This window comes from Etheostoma spectabile, chromosome 6 (genome assembly GCF_008692095.1).
Source record: "Etheostoma spectabile isolate EspeVRDwgs_2016 chromosome 6, UIUC_Espe_1.0, whole genome shotgun sequence".
Lineage (NCBI taxonomy): Eukaryota > Metazoa > Chordata > Actinopteri > Perciformes > Percidae > Etheostoma > Etheostoma spectabile.
Genome location: NC_045738.1, coordinates 3,486,688 through 3,502,924, shown reverse-complemented (window position 1 = coordinate 3,502,924; position 16,237 = coordinate 3,486,688). Strand labels below are relative to the sequence as shown.

General features: G+C 37.8%; 1 protein-coding gene across 1 annotated transcript in view; it reads right to left on the bottom strand.

Moving 5' to 3' along the window:
- Positions 1-1,672: 1,672 nt before the first annotated feature.
- Positions 1,673-16,237, bottom strand: part of LOC116690849 (lysophosphatidylcholine acyltransferase 1) — a 32,558-nt gene continuing 17,993 nt past the window's right edge. The window contains exons 4-14 of the mRNA XM_032518051.1: positions 14,714-14,826; positions 14,129-14,189; positions 13,501-13,559; positions 9,967-10,001; positions 9,158-9,212; positions 8,699-8,781; positions 7,866-7,991; positions 7,007-7,160; positions 6,381-6,479; positions 3,176-3,317; positions 1,673-2,279 (exon numbers count right to left, since the gene is read on the bottom strand). Of these exons, the coding sequence (XP_032373942.1) occupies positions 2,047-2,279; positions 3,176-3,317; positions 6,381-6,479; positions 7,007-7,160; positions 7,866-7,991; positions 8,699-8,781; positions 9,158-9,212; positions 9,967-10,001; positions 13,501-13,559; positions 14,129-14,189; positions 14,714-14,826 (1,160 nt within the window). The 3' untranslated portion in view covers positions 1,673-2,046. The remainder of the gene's footprint in view (positions 2,280-3,175; positions 3,318-6,380; positions 6,480-7,006; positions 7,161-7,865; positions 7,992-8,698; positions 8,782-9,157; positions 9,213-9,966; positions 10,002-13,500; positions 13,560-14,128; positions 14,190-14,713; positions 14,827-16,237) is intronic.

Genomic DNA, 16,237 nt, shown 5'->3' with positions numbered 1-16,237 from the left:
GATAAACAAAAAGTTGACACAATTCAACCATGAATGCACAGATCCCAAGTATTACTCGTTTCTAATGCGTTTTATTTTACTTGCTTAGGAGATGTATTCCCTTTAATTAATTGTGCTATATCATGACATGTAAAGCACTGTACATTTTGAGAGAAGGTGCCGCATAATCTAATTTTCATTTTATGTTTTCTTTGTAAGTACAAGGTTATTTTTTTGTTTCAATAGACATAAGATGAAACACAGCTCATTGTTGGAAAATGACTGAACTGAGCATCATTGTGCGTGAAAGTCTTTGCCAATACATCCAAAAGACTGCAATTCATTTCAGAGTTTGTTAGATATAGAATAATGGACCCATTACAACATGTCAGGGGAGATATGCAATACAACCTTCCTTCCAGTAGCAATCAAGTTAACTGTGTCCTAAAATATTAACTTAAAGACCGCTAAATACTATTTGCTTGATTTGAGACAAATTGTCGTTCTTATCTTAAGTAGTAATAATAAAGCATAAGCCCACTGGCCTGTGATTATAAATGCACTTCATGGCCACAGACTGCATGTCAGTGCCCTAAGATATAATCAAACCACATTCTCATATTTTCTGTGTCAATGCTGTAAAGGGATTGCTTTAATCTCGCTGCACAAGTACCGTGTACTTGTGTATAATGACAATAAAGGTATTCTATTCTATTCTATTCATTTAGTGACAAATGTGTCTGCGCCAATTAGACCACCATTAGAAAAACAAACAAGACATAAATATTATCACAGGTGGATATATTCTGATTCCAAAGGTCCCTTGAATGTGATTGAATGCAAAGGAGCTTGGATCTATTTTAAAACATGATGTGACTAAGGGTCCAATATTTAAATATGACATACATAAAACACCTGAACAGTTGGGAGTTTGAGACGGACTGATGATATGCTGTGAAAATGATAGGAATTGATAAAAACGATGCAGTGTAAGACAGAAAGGGAAGTAGGATGACCTCGTCTTTAGATTACCCAACAAAGCCTCCACTGACTGAAAAGGACAGTTCAAACATGACAGGTGACATTAAATCACTTAATGCGTTTTTGGTCCACGTTGTGTAATTTCAACAATAAATAAGAGACACTTGAATGTGTTAACCTGAAATAAATCTGTGAAGTCCATGTGAATGAGGAATGACTGGCCAGAAGAGTCCTGATGTTGTAAGAAAGAGAGACATGCACATAACCCAGTGAGTGTCAAAAACGATGACATCATACAAGTTACATTTTTCATTTTTGTCACTGAACCCTGAGCTAAATCAAATATATATCACTGTATATGTAAGAGGCTCATAGCAATAATGACCGTCAACTCAGAGACCCAAGTTCACCTCAAATGTGGCTACTGTAGTTAAAAACTTCAGGTAGTCACACGATCGTCACTGGTACCCTCAGGCCTCCCTTCTTTAGATAAATTGTCCAATACTGCTCAAAATAACATGAGCCCATGCATTCTGCACTTTCAGTTAAAAAAGGCAGCTACCTTTAAAGAGAGGAAACAGATAAAAGTTACAAATGAAAGAGAACCCAACACTGATTTACTAAAAATGGTTTAACTTTGCTGTCCAGGGCTTGTGTTTTTCTTGCTTCCCTCATGTTAAAAACATGCAGTTAGCACTAAGAAAAAAAAAAATGACTCATGATTTATTTTTTTTCATTATAAGTGCTTGCCCTTCAAGTGTTCAAGCAGTGTGTCTGAAACAGCCATTGTTCTGGCATTTTGACAACCCTTGCTATGAAGAAGAAGAAAAAAAAAAAAAAGAGCAAAAGGACACATATAACAACATAAACTGTTACCAGGCTGAAAGTAACCTCATTAATGTCATGGCAATACTAATAAAAAAGGATAAGGTACTTCATTTTTGTAGTTGTGGTTACTGAAATGTAGTCCCTTACTGTTCAAACAAGTTACTAATTTAAAAGTAATTAACTACCCTCTGCACCCTACGCAACACCTTCTCACCAGGAGAGGTGATAGTTTTCTCCCACTACATTATTCAAACCCTTTTAGTTGTGTTTCTTGAAAAGTCCATCAATTGTGCTGCCATGTTCTTTGGGGCTGAAGTCAGGACAGATACCGTTAGCTGTTTTGGTGGTGGCAGTGCCTTGCAGGTTTCGGGCAGACAGGCTGGGCTTTGTTTGGCGACTGTGGCAGGGGCTGCTGTGGAGGCCTGCATTTTCTGTGTACAGGTACTCCTCAGCAAAGTCTGGGTGCTGCTCCACAAAGCATCTGAACTTATCTGTGGAAAGACCACAGGAGGGCGCCAGAGACAAAGGCAACATGAGACAAAGGTCAAAACAATGGGCAGACCTAAAACTGGTGGCCTGCTGGTCGAATCTACTGCTCCTCATGAGGGTTAATAAGCCAGGAAAGTAGATAAATTCAAGCACAGTTCAAACAAATTATGCTATGATGCTTATTTTCAGGTTGTACTTGCACTAGAAAATATACGCATATTTTTCTCATATTGCCAAGGGCTGATGCACCTATATCCACCCCGTCTGAAAAGCTCTGCACAAGTCTCTTTAAGCCCCCCTCCCGAAAAAGCCCAATCTGCACTGATTGGTCAGCATTTCCAGGTCATCTACATCATTCTCCTAGTCTGTACCGTACGTTATTGTAGCCGGGGGTATTACAGTGATGGCATTACTTTTTACCGTAAAAAAATCATCAATAAATAAATAGTCCTATTAGCATGGGAGTAGTATTAGCTGGGGACCTCCAGTTATTTGTAATAATTGCAGAGGTTGTCTGATCTTAATCCAGCGCAAATCTGCCATATCTCTAATTTGTCAAGTAAAAATTACAATGCAAATGACCATATTTCAAATCGCCAAACACAGAGGATGTGTGATAATATTAGTCCCGTGGACACCGGCATCTCTGTGATTCAGGGTTGTATTTTCTGCGTTTGCAATTATGAATGAAAGTTTTGTCAGAGCCTTGACATCATATGTGGGGGGGAAGGCCAGTAAATAAGAGTAAACACAGACTTTGTTCATCCTGTGCGAATGTGCCTCACAAAACACAAATGTGGGGTGGCAATTGCTAAATTGCATACCACTCTCATGCAAATAGGGCTTTATCTATCTATCTTTTTTTTTTTGTCAATCACTGATTTATTCAGTCTCTTACCAAATGTGATCTTTCCTGTGTTTTCCAGATCGATGGCGGTAAACAGACGTGATACGCTGAGGTGAGTCACTCCCAAAGCCGTCTTCAGGATAACTGCCAACTCCATCTCTGTGATGGCACCGTCCTCCTCTGCCTCAAACATCTGGAGAAGACACAATGGGGAGAAATCATAGACGGTATAAAAGAAGGGGGACGTTGCCACTCTGACGTCACCCATTGGTTTGTGGTGTGTAAAGCATCATGGTTTGTATTTTGGCCATCGCCATACAGTGTTTTTCGGCGTCAGATGTGACCATATTTGGACAAGAGGCTGGAGCTGGGGAGAGTGCTAAGCTAAGCACTAAAGCCTTGTTTACACCAAGCAGTACGGTTTGGTTCAGTTCATTACACATACATACACGTTAAAACACATTTGCTAGGTATCTTAACAGAGAGGTAACGAAAAAACAGGACAAAAAGGAAGCGGTTCTATACTTGTACCATCCACAACCTTTGGAAATGGAAATGCAAACCCAAACCATTTTAATGTGTAATGAAGTGAACCTTACTGCTTGGTGGAAAAAAGGTTCTAGAAAAACTGAAGTCTGGAAATGGTGCAGACGTTCCTCTGCTTCATTGGTGATGAGGAAATACAAGGAGAGATGGATGGAGCAGTGAGGAATAAAAAGGTTTTCAGCTTGTTGCTCAGGGCATAGCTGTCCACGGCTATTATCATCCAGTAATAATCCCCGCCTACATTTAAGAGTATTGTCTACGGTGGAAACGCAGAACAGATCTGGTGTTTGGTACATGTCCTTTCTGGTTAGGTACAGTTCTAAAAAGGTACTATACTGAAAGTGTTTGATGTAAACACGGTTTGAAATTGCCAGCTAATGGTAGTGCTAGCTAGACTGTATGGTTAGGAAGGTGCATCTGTAATTCAAGTTAACATACCAATTGGGACGCTTATTTTAAAGAGTGTGTCTTTTAGTACAATCGATCACTAAACAAGACATTTTTAGGTGATCGAAATGTTACAATTAACTATAACGAACTGAAAACCCTCTGTGAAACGGTCAAAGATGTAAGACGAAAACCAGAGATGGGAAGTAACGAAGTACAAATACTTAGTTACAGTACTCAAGTAGATTTCTCTGATATTTTTACTTTACTATTTATTTTTGTGGCAACTTTTTATTTCTACTCCTTACATTTCAACACAAATATCGGTACTTTCTGCTCCTTACATTTACAAAATTGGCTCGTTACTTTAGTTTTGTGCAAGAGGTTGTCATGTCGGACAATAGCGCGGACACGCGCCACACACCACGAGCGGGTGCGTGCGCCCCACAGAGAAAAAAGTGAGAGAAAAGATCAGCTGATATTGTGTGTGTGCCTCTTTGAGAACTAAGTTGTACAACTCATGTTGTCAGTTCACTTAAGCCTGTTGTTGGTCTATAGTTCTTGCACATTTAAAGTAAGTCAGCTAGTGGTTTTGGTGTGTTCTTCACCTGTAAGCTAGGTTGCACGTTGATCTTAATGAAGCATCAACAGTTTCACCAGCTTTATTTGCATGTGCATTTGCTTTTTGTTTTTTAAACCGAACTTCAGATACTGTAATTCAATTGACATGTGGATGTAAACTTAGCTAGAAAGAAGTTGTCTCCGTCCGTGTTTTAACCTTAACGGTCTATGGTTTTAACCCAGACACACCTGGGGTGAAGTTGGAAACCAGAATCAGCTTTATTACAATCCTAATCTAGTCCTCAACTTTCACATAATTTCACTGGAGTTATTGTTATTATTGTTTACGTCATCAATACCATATTTAATCTAAATGGATGGGAATATATCTACTGTACGTTGCATTTGCCGCACTACTAAGACAACTCAACAGATTCGGCATTCTGCATTAATTCACAGCAAATCATTGCGGCTTGATGGCGCTAACGTTAGCACATACTGTAGTAGTATGGAGGGCGACATGATTGAAAATGAAAAAAACAGTGATCCGGCAGACAAGCAGCAAGACATTCCCATCAACCTTGACCTTATCTGAGAGATATGCTTGAGACAGTGGGCATCAAGAAGGATTCATAGCCATATTTGAGCACACACACATACATGTAGATTTATTTAAATGTTAAGGGGAAGATTAAAAATAGAAACTGGATCCGTGAATTCTCACAGAATCACAACTGAAATCGTATCTTGCTAATGAGTCAGAATCTTATTAACCTGGAGTCCCAGTTTCTGTCCTAATAATCATATATGTTATGTTTTAGGCCTATTGGCAGACATCCATTTAAAATGTTGTCATTGCCATATAAAGACTGTGTTCCCCATGTCCACTGAAGTTCCTCAGCGTGCTCTCTAGTAACATTTGTGTGGTCCAGGCAGCTTTGCATAAAAAATGGTTGTCATTCGCAAGGCTACTTTTACTTTTATACTTTAAGTAAATTTCCAAGCCTGTACTTTGTTACCTTTAATTGAGTAAAGAAGTTTAATCAGTACTTCCACTTTTACCAGAGTATTTTTTAACACAAGTATCTGTACTTCTACTTAAGTACGAAAAGTGAACACTTTTTGCCATCTCTGACGAAAACACGGACCAAGGATATTTAAATGTATACAGTGCCATGGATATGCATAGCTAAGCCTCTATCCTGATGGACTAGTAGTGACTAGTCATCAAAAGGTAGCCACGCCGTAAAGCATACCCTGCTTTCTTGTCTATTCTACTCTAAATGGAACCATCATTTCCAAAATGAATATCATGAAGTTTTGAAGAAGACTTGAAACGATCTGTTAAGTCATGCAGATTAGGAGCCAATGAAAATTTTCTTCTTCATTTGGTTCCCTTTTTCATGAGCCCTAAGGTCACATAACTTAAGAATTGTGACAATGTTTTGTGATCTCTGTTGATGCTTTTAAAAAGCAACTGAATACTCCCCTATTTAAACTGGCCTTTGTCTCATGTTTGTGATGTTGTTGTATTTTTGTTAAGTTTTATTTTACGGTTTTTATTTTAATTTGATACTTTTATTGCTTGTCTTTTCACTGTTAACATTGTTATTATGAGTAGTAATATGTGATAACTATTTCATTACTCTTACACATAAGACAATACAACCTACAGTAAGTGGCATTTCAATGTAGCAAATGTCACGCGGATCCTAAGCAAGTACAGAGAAGATTTCAGCGTAAAGCTTAAAGCACAACATACCTTGAAGGCCAATTTCAGCGTTTCCAGAGTTTTGGCAGGTCTGCATACAACAGATAAGGCTATCACATATTCTCTGATATCCATGCAGTTATCTTCATGCTGGAAAAACAAGAGAAACCAAGGCGTTACGAAAGATAAGAGAGTATATGAGCAAGGCTACTTATTTATTTATTTCACTAAAATAGCTGTGGGTGATTGTTGTTAAGGTCATGAACACATTACTGCAATAAAACTGTTATTGGTTGTTTGGGTAGTATACTGCAAATGTATCCCCAAATGGAAAGCAAGGTCCTTTGATTAGTTTCAAAAATGCATCTGCTATTTAACCCAGCCTCCAGTCTTAATAGTCTTTTTATAGAAGTATTTTGTCAACTGAATGCTTGGAGCTCAAGTTTGCCCTAAACTGAAGCACACAGCTTACCACATACAGTACAATATGACAAATCTATAGTTCTATACTGCAACTATATTAATGTATTTCAGTTCTATATTTGCAGTGAATGCATTTATAACGTAATGTGTGTCATAATGAAGAGACAATGAAATCTATTTAGCAAGTGGCCAATAAAGAAGACTTTAGAGCTATCTTGGTTGAGGGGAAAGGGAAAAACCTCCACAGTATTTACCTCATCAAAAAGAGCGAACATGTCTCGCAGCATCTCTGAAACTGGCACATCGAGGCACTGAGCAAAGCCGTCCAAGTCCAGCTTTTGACCTTCCAGCTTTCTGGCTCTGTTCCCATAATCCTGGAGAACCTTCTCAGTGTTCTGGGGTTTCAGCCTAGGAAAGTGAGGGGAATAAACTTTTTGTTCATTAATAATGTTACCATAGTGTGAACAAAAAAATGAAATAAGCCACAAACAAAAACAAAACTAGAATCAAAACAATAGAGTCAGCACAGTTAGTACAGCAGATACAAAGCAGATTTGTTTTTGAGATGGTGCCATGGAGTTGTATCAAGTCCTCATTTTTAACTGTAGTTTCTTGGGCTGCATTCTTGTGATTGTTTGCAGTATTTTGTCCAATCTATGTACATTTTATCTATCCCTCTCTTCCTTTTCTCTTTCCTGCACGGTCAGCGTTCATTGGCACTGCCAAATGGTGGACTGGGGAGGGAGTCGACAAATATGTGCCTCCCTCAATACACGTGGTGCTGCCAGTTGCTTCTTTTCACCTGACAGAGAGGAGTTTCACCATGTGTGGAGATTACACTATCCCCTCCAGATCCCATACTGTGCAGGCACATGACCAACCAATATAAGTCAATAGCGCAGAGACAAGGACACAATCCCAAACTGCCTTCACCACCTGTGCACACAACCAGTCTCGTTTGCTGGAATGCAAACCATGCCGAAGGTACCGCTGCCAGAAATCTAATCTGGGTCCCTGCTGTGTTTGGTGAATATTTTGCCCCAGTCTCACACGTTTGCCCCTTACTTGGTTCTCTGTGATGGAGCATTGCTTGGGAAGGTTTGAGTGACTCACCCCAGTCTCCTGACAAGCTTGGCAAACTCCAGCAGACAGGTGTCGACTGGCAGTCTCAGCTGGCCTTCTGCCATGGCCAGCTGGCAGTCTTCAAATGAATAGTCTGTGATGGGTACCCCCAGGGCTCTGAGAATAGCACAGACGAGAATTATGGGACATCAGTATTTGCAAATCAACACAAACTTTGCTGAAGGTTCATGGAGGCCAATGCAGTAATCAATATGGCTACTTTGATGTCAAGAACAATGTGTATAGTTCTTTTTTTTGGTGGATGGTTTACTTGGATAGCAATGTTGGAAGGTACAGAATTTAAATAATGGTTCAGGTGTCATACCAATGCAGTATGACACTTAAGAGCTTACACATGATTAATACTCATGCAGACAAAACCATCAAGGAACTTTAAGTGTTTATAAAAAGTTCATATTTAATATTTTCTTACTGAGCCACAATAAAACAGTAAAATATATGTATGTATCTGTCTTTATAAGCAGGTCACCCGTCACAGACCAAAGCTATAGCGAGATGAACCTGTGTAAAACCCTTGTTCCAACCTTCTCACATAACTAGATGTTGAGCAATCACAGGCCTTCCCTTGCTTGTTGCCTATGTGTAAGAAGTGAATAGTCTATGCAAGTGAGGAGCTTTCCCATAGCTCTATGTCCCTTTTAATTGCTGAGACAGACAAAATGTATGTTACATTTGTTGTTTATATGTGAATAACAAAATACTTAATACCTAATTTTTTGGGGTTCAACTTTACTTTTTTGTACATTCAAAGGATGAACTGTCACGTATATATCCACAATTATGAACAATAAATTGGAACTTACTTAGCCATGACACGTCTCACGTTGATAGCATAGAGAGCAGGGTTCCTTTTCTCCTCCTCTGAGGGTGTGTAGATGGGAAGGAACTGCAGAGAGAGACAGTTATTAATTTCAGACAATCTCAGACATAAGAGATTGTATTATTATATGGATATTTTATTATAGGTATGCATAGACAACATATTCCATTTAGTGTGGACAATTGAAAAAATATGTATTCCCTTGCATGAAATTAAGAATTCATAAAATACAGAAGGTAGAAATGTCTTTAGTATCTGTTCTGTTGCATATGCATTATGTACAAAACCTAAAAGACGTGGTGGAATCAATGATGGCCTCCTTTCATATAGCACACATTCAATAATTTGGAATACTGCAAGCACAGGGATCATTACAGGTAAACAAGGCATGACCTACAGCAACATTAATACATGCAATATGATGAGATAAGGTGACTCTTACCTCGACCACAAACTCGTTGTGCAACTGGCAGAGTGTCAGCCACAAAATTTCAAACCTGAATAATAACATGGCATCATTAACAAGAATAATCAAATAGACACAAACAGCCTTGATTGGTGTCCATGTGACAAATGACTTAACACCAAAAATATTGGTGCGTTTTAAAGGCGCCACATCAATTATTTTCAGAAATTTGCTGACTTCAATAATGTATTTGCTAAATTACAGTACATCACTGATAAATAAATGAATAATTTCAGAACAAGATGTATTGAAGCTCAATTTAGGTATGAATACATATTTAAATGTCGTATTATTTTAAAGTTTCTATGACATAGACATGGTTTGGAAGACAATGTCACACAATGTGCATATAATAGAGTTTGTGTGTGTCTTTTAGAGAATTAGTCAAATGTATAGTTCTGCTCAGCTGTGCTGGGTGGACAGCCAACGAGATTCAAAGACCCACCATAACGATGGAAGCCATTCCAAAACTGGACATAGTATTCTGAGGATGCTACAGAGACAGATAATGAGGGCAGTCTTTTTCCTCCAGCCATAACTACTCTGCTTCCAGTCTATTTGAGATCTTGCTGCAGAGATTCTGGTTCAGACCACAATGTTCATTTCAAAAATAGAAGCCTGCACTTGAGTTGCAGAATGTAATCAAAGACAACCTTTACTATGAAAACATAATAGTGCGTGCAATCCAAAAATGTTACATTCTGTTTTAGTTTAACAAAAATAGATTTATATTTATATATTAACTGAAGCATGCCATTAATGAAATTAAGAAACTGTGTACTTACGCTCCAGGCCCTTGCCATGTCCATGTGATTGAGTCCTGTAAAAACAAAAGACATGAAGCAAAGACATTAGACGGATTGAAAAACTAATGTATATTTCCAGGTTGCATTTTAGACTAATAGTTAATAATTCCTTTCTGCAGTAGTTCTTGCACTAAACCTTTAATGCTTATTTGCCCACCGAAAATCAAATTACTGTGTAATCAGGTTAAGGTAGGAAATCCGTCCACATGTACTGTCTTGGAGGCCTTTTCACACCTCTTTACACCCAAACATAACACATGTAACAAAAACACGGAATATTCATTGACAATTTTTCACATTCAAGCCTTGCACAACGAGCTGACACAAATATTTGTGTTCCGTGCATTCCACCAAAAATGTAAGGTTCCCAGTCACACAATCATCAAATCACCATTGTTTTTACTATAACAACCCCACACTTAACTCTACAAACTAGAGAAAGGCTTGTTATTCCAAGTGCGCAAGACTGTGTAGAAAAGTTACAATGTGGTCGCATTTCCTATGGGTGGCGCCAATAAAACATGTTATTGTTTCCAGCGTTGATGCTGAGTTTCACTGCACTGGTTTTCATCATTTGATGAATAGTCTAAATGTGTTTATCATATATGTGTTTATTATATGTGATATAAGTCTTAATGGCCAGTTTATAATGATCATCTTATAATACCTTCCATTTGCCAGTAGCATAGATACATATTAGACGCAACACTCTTCTTTATCTATATGGCCAGGTTTTGTAATATACCTTGCACAGCGACATTTCATTTTATAAAAAGTATAATGTCCATAGCATAACGTCAACTAATGCACTTGGAAGTGAATGGTAGTCTATATGTTACCTTGACAAGAAACTCCTTTATAGGCTATCACCATCACAAGCAAGTTCAACTGCTATACTTCCCCAGATGTTGTCTTTATGTTTGTTCTCTTTATAATCTTTGTTTTACTTTGCGAGACCAAATTGATCAATCAGTCAATGTCCATATGGTTTTGCGACGGTATGAACAGAATGATGACATTGACATTCGAGAAAATCTACTGATCGCATGCTCAAAACTCTTTATTTTGTTGGTTAGCTTGTTTTTAATCGGGCATCCAAAATTTGCAGTAAGAGAAAACCTGCACTGCAAAATATGGATTTGATGTTAATAGGCTTATAGCAATAAATAGGTTAGAATTTTTAAATTGACGTGATTTATCCACACAAATTATTTACATTTGGTCTAAAAAAAAACTTTTTATCACATTTGAATAATAACCTTTCTCAACCACCTTCTATATATCACCTTCTGTTATTTTAAATACAAATGTGATCCTTTAAAATGTCGCCAACGGGTTGACAAGGCCAAGTACTTAGGTAAACTGGATTAGTAACACTGAAGTTCCTGTTTTCATGGACATTTCTAAAACCAGGTTACTGCAAAAACTGGGGAATACTGGAGTTACTATAGTGCATGCAAGTACAGTGACGTAGTTTATACTTAAGGTATGCGTCAATTATGTGACTCCACTGATTTCAATAGCCTGACCACACTTATGCAACTGCATTTGGGATTTTTTTACAACTAACCTCAAATGTTGCACAACATCTGAGCACCACCTCCTTAAGCAGAAGACAGTGTAGGTTTGCTGGATTTATAAGATTCTCAAACAATTCCATCTCACAATGTCCTCCTTTGGTTTTCCACAGCCTCACTAACAAGCCAGAGCAATGCCTTGAACTTGCCTTCTGAGTCATCTCGTGATTAGCCAGATTCCCAGTGAGGCTATCAGAAAGTGGCTTTGAATGCTTCAATGAATTCTTCTCATAACCAGACTTAAACAACTTCAACTAAATAGGCCTATTTGGCCTGCTAGTAGATCAAGGGTCCATTATTCTGCACAAATGAGTTTAGTTGAGAAACTCAGCCTTATCTGTGCATCCAGAACTTAAACGCGCAAACTTGTATTTAATCGTATATGAAGATTTACTTGTATATAATTATTGCAATGGTTTATTTTAACCACAATGGGAAGTACATTTGAATAATAAATTCAATAAAAATAGATGCAAATGCTTCATTAATAATAAAAAACAACAACAACAGTTACTCAAAATGGCTGTTGTGGCCATATAAGTCCCATATGCCTACAGCATGTTGCATCTACATATACTTGAATGGATTACAAAGCCTTTACATACCTATGTGATACCTGTGGACTGCTGCGGTGGAGCATTGCAGGTGAGCAGGTACAGGCTAGCAGTTAACAAAGCACCATATAGCCAGTTCTAGTGTGACTTCTCATGGCACCGATTGTGCTTTTAAAGATTAAAGAGGCTGTACTCGACATTAAGAACATCAATTTAGCAGTACACAAATATTTGCTGCGTAAAGATGTGTGAAGTAAAGTAATGTTAATTTTAATAGATTAATGTTAGTTCCTGTAACCGAGGGCCGTGACAAAGCGTTGGCATTTGACCAGTTGGGGAACGGTCTGTGTGAGCCATGTGGACGCAATTCCCGACCACTTTTTTTCAATATTTTGATTAGATAACCTTAATTGATTTGCAATGTAAACTATAATTGTTGACAAGGAAATATTTAGGCACTTATTTTGGTTTTCAAATTTAGATTCAGCCTATTTACCAATAGGCACCGGTTTATGTCCAAAAAATGTGTTGAACTTTTGAGACAGAAGCCAGAGTTTAAACTTCTCCCTCTAGCTCTTTTATTTTTTACAAAACCAATTATGTCCCTATGCAAAACTATGAATACCTTCTTGGAGAGACTGAAAATATGCATACTACCCCTAAATACTGTATATAAACAATATCTTCGACTAACTTGAAATAATTAAAATAATTACACAATATTACCACAACACCAAGTGTTGACGGAGGATCTCACACTACCATACAGGATTCAGCTGAGTTTGCAAATCTTTCTGTATATTCAGAACATTTTCTCCTTCATGGATACTATATTTAACTGCAATATCTTTCTTCCCACCATGTGACCGGCAAGAGATTTACCTACCACTGAGTGAGACTCTGAAAGATGCCAAGCGGACTACAGGACATGCATAGTACACATACAAACACACACAATATGGCCCATGCAAATGATCTCAGAACTAACACAAAGCACTGACATTTTTGTAGCGCAAGCCCTTTATGTAATTTAATGTTTAAAATACATACTCTTAGTACTCTTAAGGGTTCAGTTTGTATCATAGGCTACTATCTGCTTAAATTAAAGTAAGAAAAGACTATGCGATTGTTAACAGGGATCAGTGAGCAGATGTGGGGCCACCGATCAATCTTTAGGGAACCAGAGTTAGAACAATCATGTTTGCACTTTATCAAACAGTTACTATATGAATAAGGAGATATGTGGGATGTCACTCACAATCTATCCCCTACCTGTTTGATATTACAAAGTTTCAACATGAAGAAATATTATTTGATTGTGTAAAACGAATATGGGATTGAGATTTTCTACAAAGAACTAGCATATCCATAAACAATCTTACTAGTTTATTGGGGTAATGAATCACCACAGGCTGCACTGGTACCGCTGGGATGAAGGCCCCTGCAAGAGTAAAAAAGACAAAAAGGTTTATTTCAATTTGACATACCTGCATTCACAATGAATTTGGTTAAGAACAAGAACACCCATTAGAATAATGCATGTTTGACAAAGTGCCCTGAAAAAGAAAGTTTACTGTAAAAAACACGAAACCAATGCAGAAATGTAAATGCACTTATTTGGTTATTCAAACATCTGCCAAATAAAGTCCATGAGCCATAGATGCAGCCAATCACCCAGCCTATATCATATCTTTTTGTTATTTGAATTTCGCAAATGTTCAGACATAAAATCAGTCCACAGGTAAATGTCAGGTTAAACTGAGATATACTAATTCAAGCCTTGGGAATGTTGAATATCGACACTGATTCCAGTTCTTATTCCACAACAATTAAAACCACACATCACACTTAAAGCTAAATTGGACATTCATTTAACCTCTATTTTCATTTAAACAAGTCAAAATGCTAACTAGGTTGAGTATGAAATATCAGTGCATGCCAGCAAGCTGCCAGCAGAAAGAAAAAGAGGAGGAAAGCTGAATAAGAAGTTTGATGATGGGAGAGCTTTACCTGGCTTGAAGGTGATTAGGCAGGATCTATTGGTGCATGTTCCCTCTGGAAAAATCATTATCTGTAATAAAAAGGAATCAAATTACAAAAACAGTTGTCATATCCTAAACAGAACAAGGCAGAAATATGTGCATTACTTGCATTAAATTGCAAGTTGCTATGAGTCAGATGTGCAGCTCGTTGTAACAACAACGTTGCTCGCAATTCTGAATTTTAGAGGTAAAATATCAATTTGTGTGTAGCTTTGTCCTTCTAGGTCTAGATCTTTTTCAAGCATTCTCTGTGTCTTACTATGAGGATACTCCACATATGTAAATCACGCTACCAAAGGACCGGGGTTACGGTTGTAATCGGTTTTGTACAGTGAAAATGTGTTTTTACTAGAAACCATAATGCATTTGTCTTTAAAACTGACATGGATTCAAAATGTCAGTAAATCATAGTCAAAAGGATAATAGTTGCATGATTTTGTTGTCCTGCATTCGTTAAAGTTAGTCTGTTTATGTTAAAATCAGGTCCTGTTATGGCAATGTGTGCCCACAACCAAAAATACACAAGTGTGCACACAAATTTCCATCTATTTACCTGAGGCCATTCCCCTCCAGAGTGGGCTCTGCGTTTGATCTCCTCCACAGTCTTCTTTCTGGAGTCCTGGTCTGACCGTGATACAAACACTGGCCTGATGTACTTAATCAAAGCTAGAAGCAAGAAAGCAGACAGAGTAGAGAATGTTATTTATAGAATTTGTTTTTTTTAAATTTCTTTTGACATCCAAGCAACTAAAGCATCTCTGCATTATCTGTATCCACTCCATTTAGTGGTGTATTAGTGGAGGGAGAAGGGTAAACTTTTCACTTCACCTGGTAACATAGGCCATGTCTGTATTGTATCAAACAGTAGATATTGTTGCATGATCAGGACTTTAAAACTGATTTAAATCTGATTCAGCAGGACAAACACTTTACTGTGCCGGCTAAGAAAAGCCAGCAAGGAAAGAGAGCATCACTCCTCTTTATCAACCACCACTCTAATGGTGTCCTTAAACAAAGCACTTCAATCCATATCACTCGGCAACAGAGCTGCAGAGTGGTAAAGAATGAAATAATGTGGTTGTACTGAAACATTGCTGTGTTTATGTGGCAATCATTTATCTGTAAAGCACAACTGAATAAAATGCTTGTTTACAAGATACTGTAGATTCCACAAACCAATGTTGTCGAAGGCAAAACATTAGTCACAAATGTTTACTTATAACAACCTATTTAATCCTGGGAAGTGGAAAGGCAAGAGGTGTTATTCCAGGCAACATTTTATTATAAACATCGTATAGGATAGCATAAAACAAAAAAATTACATCAGGAAATATTGGTTTTATAGGGCTTGCTAACAAACATTTTATTCTTTCCAGAAAGACTTAGCAGCCAACCTAACACCATCTTATGTGTGGGAAAAAGTCATTAAAACAGTCTTGTATAGCTGCTGTATCTTCTGCACTTAACACAGGATCATTCCAGATTGATTACAGGCTAGGAACAAGGTAGTTCCAGCTACAATGTTGACAAACCGGTCAGGGTCTTGGGGGCGGACGGGGTGATTTAAGAAATCCAAGTGACACAGAAAAAACAAACATTAGCAGCGGTGGAGTCCGCTGCAGATAAATTTCAAACTGAGTTGTAAATGTAGTCATCCTGTCACCCTCTGATGCAAAAGCAGTCAAGCCTCAACAAACTAAAGTTAAATTCAGCTACAGTGTGGGGCTGGGTGATAACTTTATGCCATCTGTTTCAGTGAACCTGTATCACTATTAGGTGATCGTATGCTGTTATCGTTTTACAAAATGTAATGAGATCAGCATTTGCACTTTGTTTTAGATGTGTAAAATCATTTTAAGCATATTTAAAAACGATTAAAATATTTAATGATTATATAAAAAAAAAAAAAAGACATTCTCCCCTCACCCCATCCTGGGCAGTCTCAAATGTTCCACGGTCCTAGTGTGGGGGTTACAGCCCCGAGTGCTCCCATTACCACTGGAACCACTGTTGCCTTTACTTTCTACATCTTCTCTAGCTATAGTGTTCTCTGCATCAGCCGTATGCTTGGCCAGCA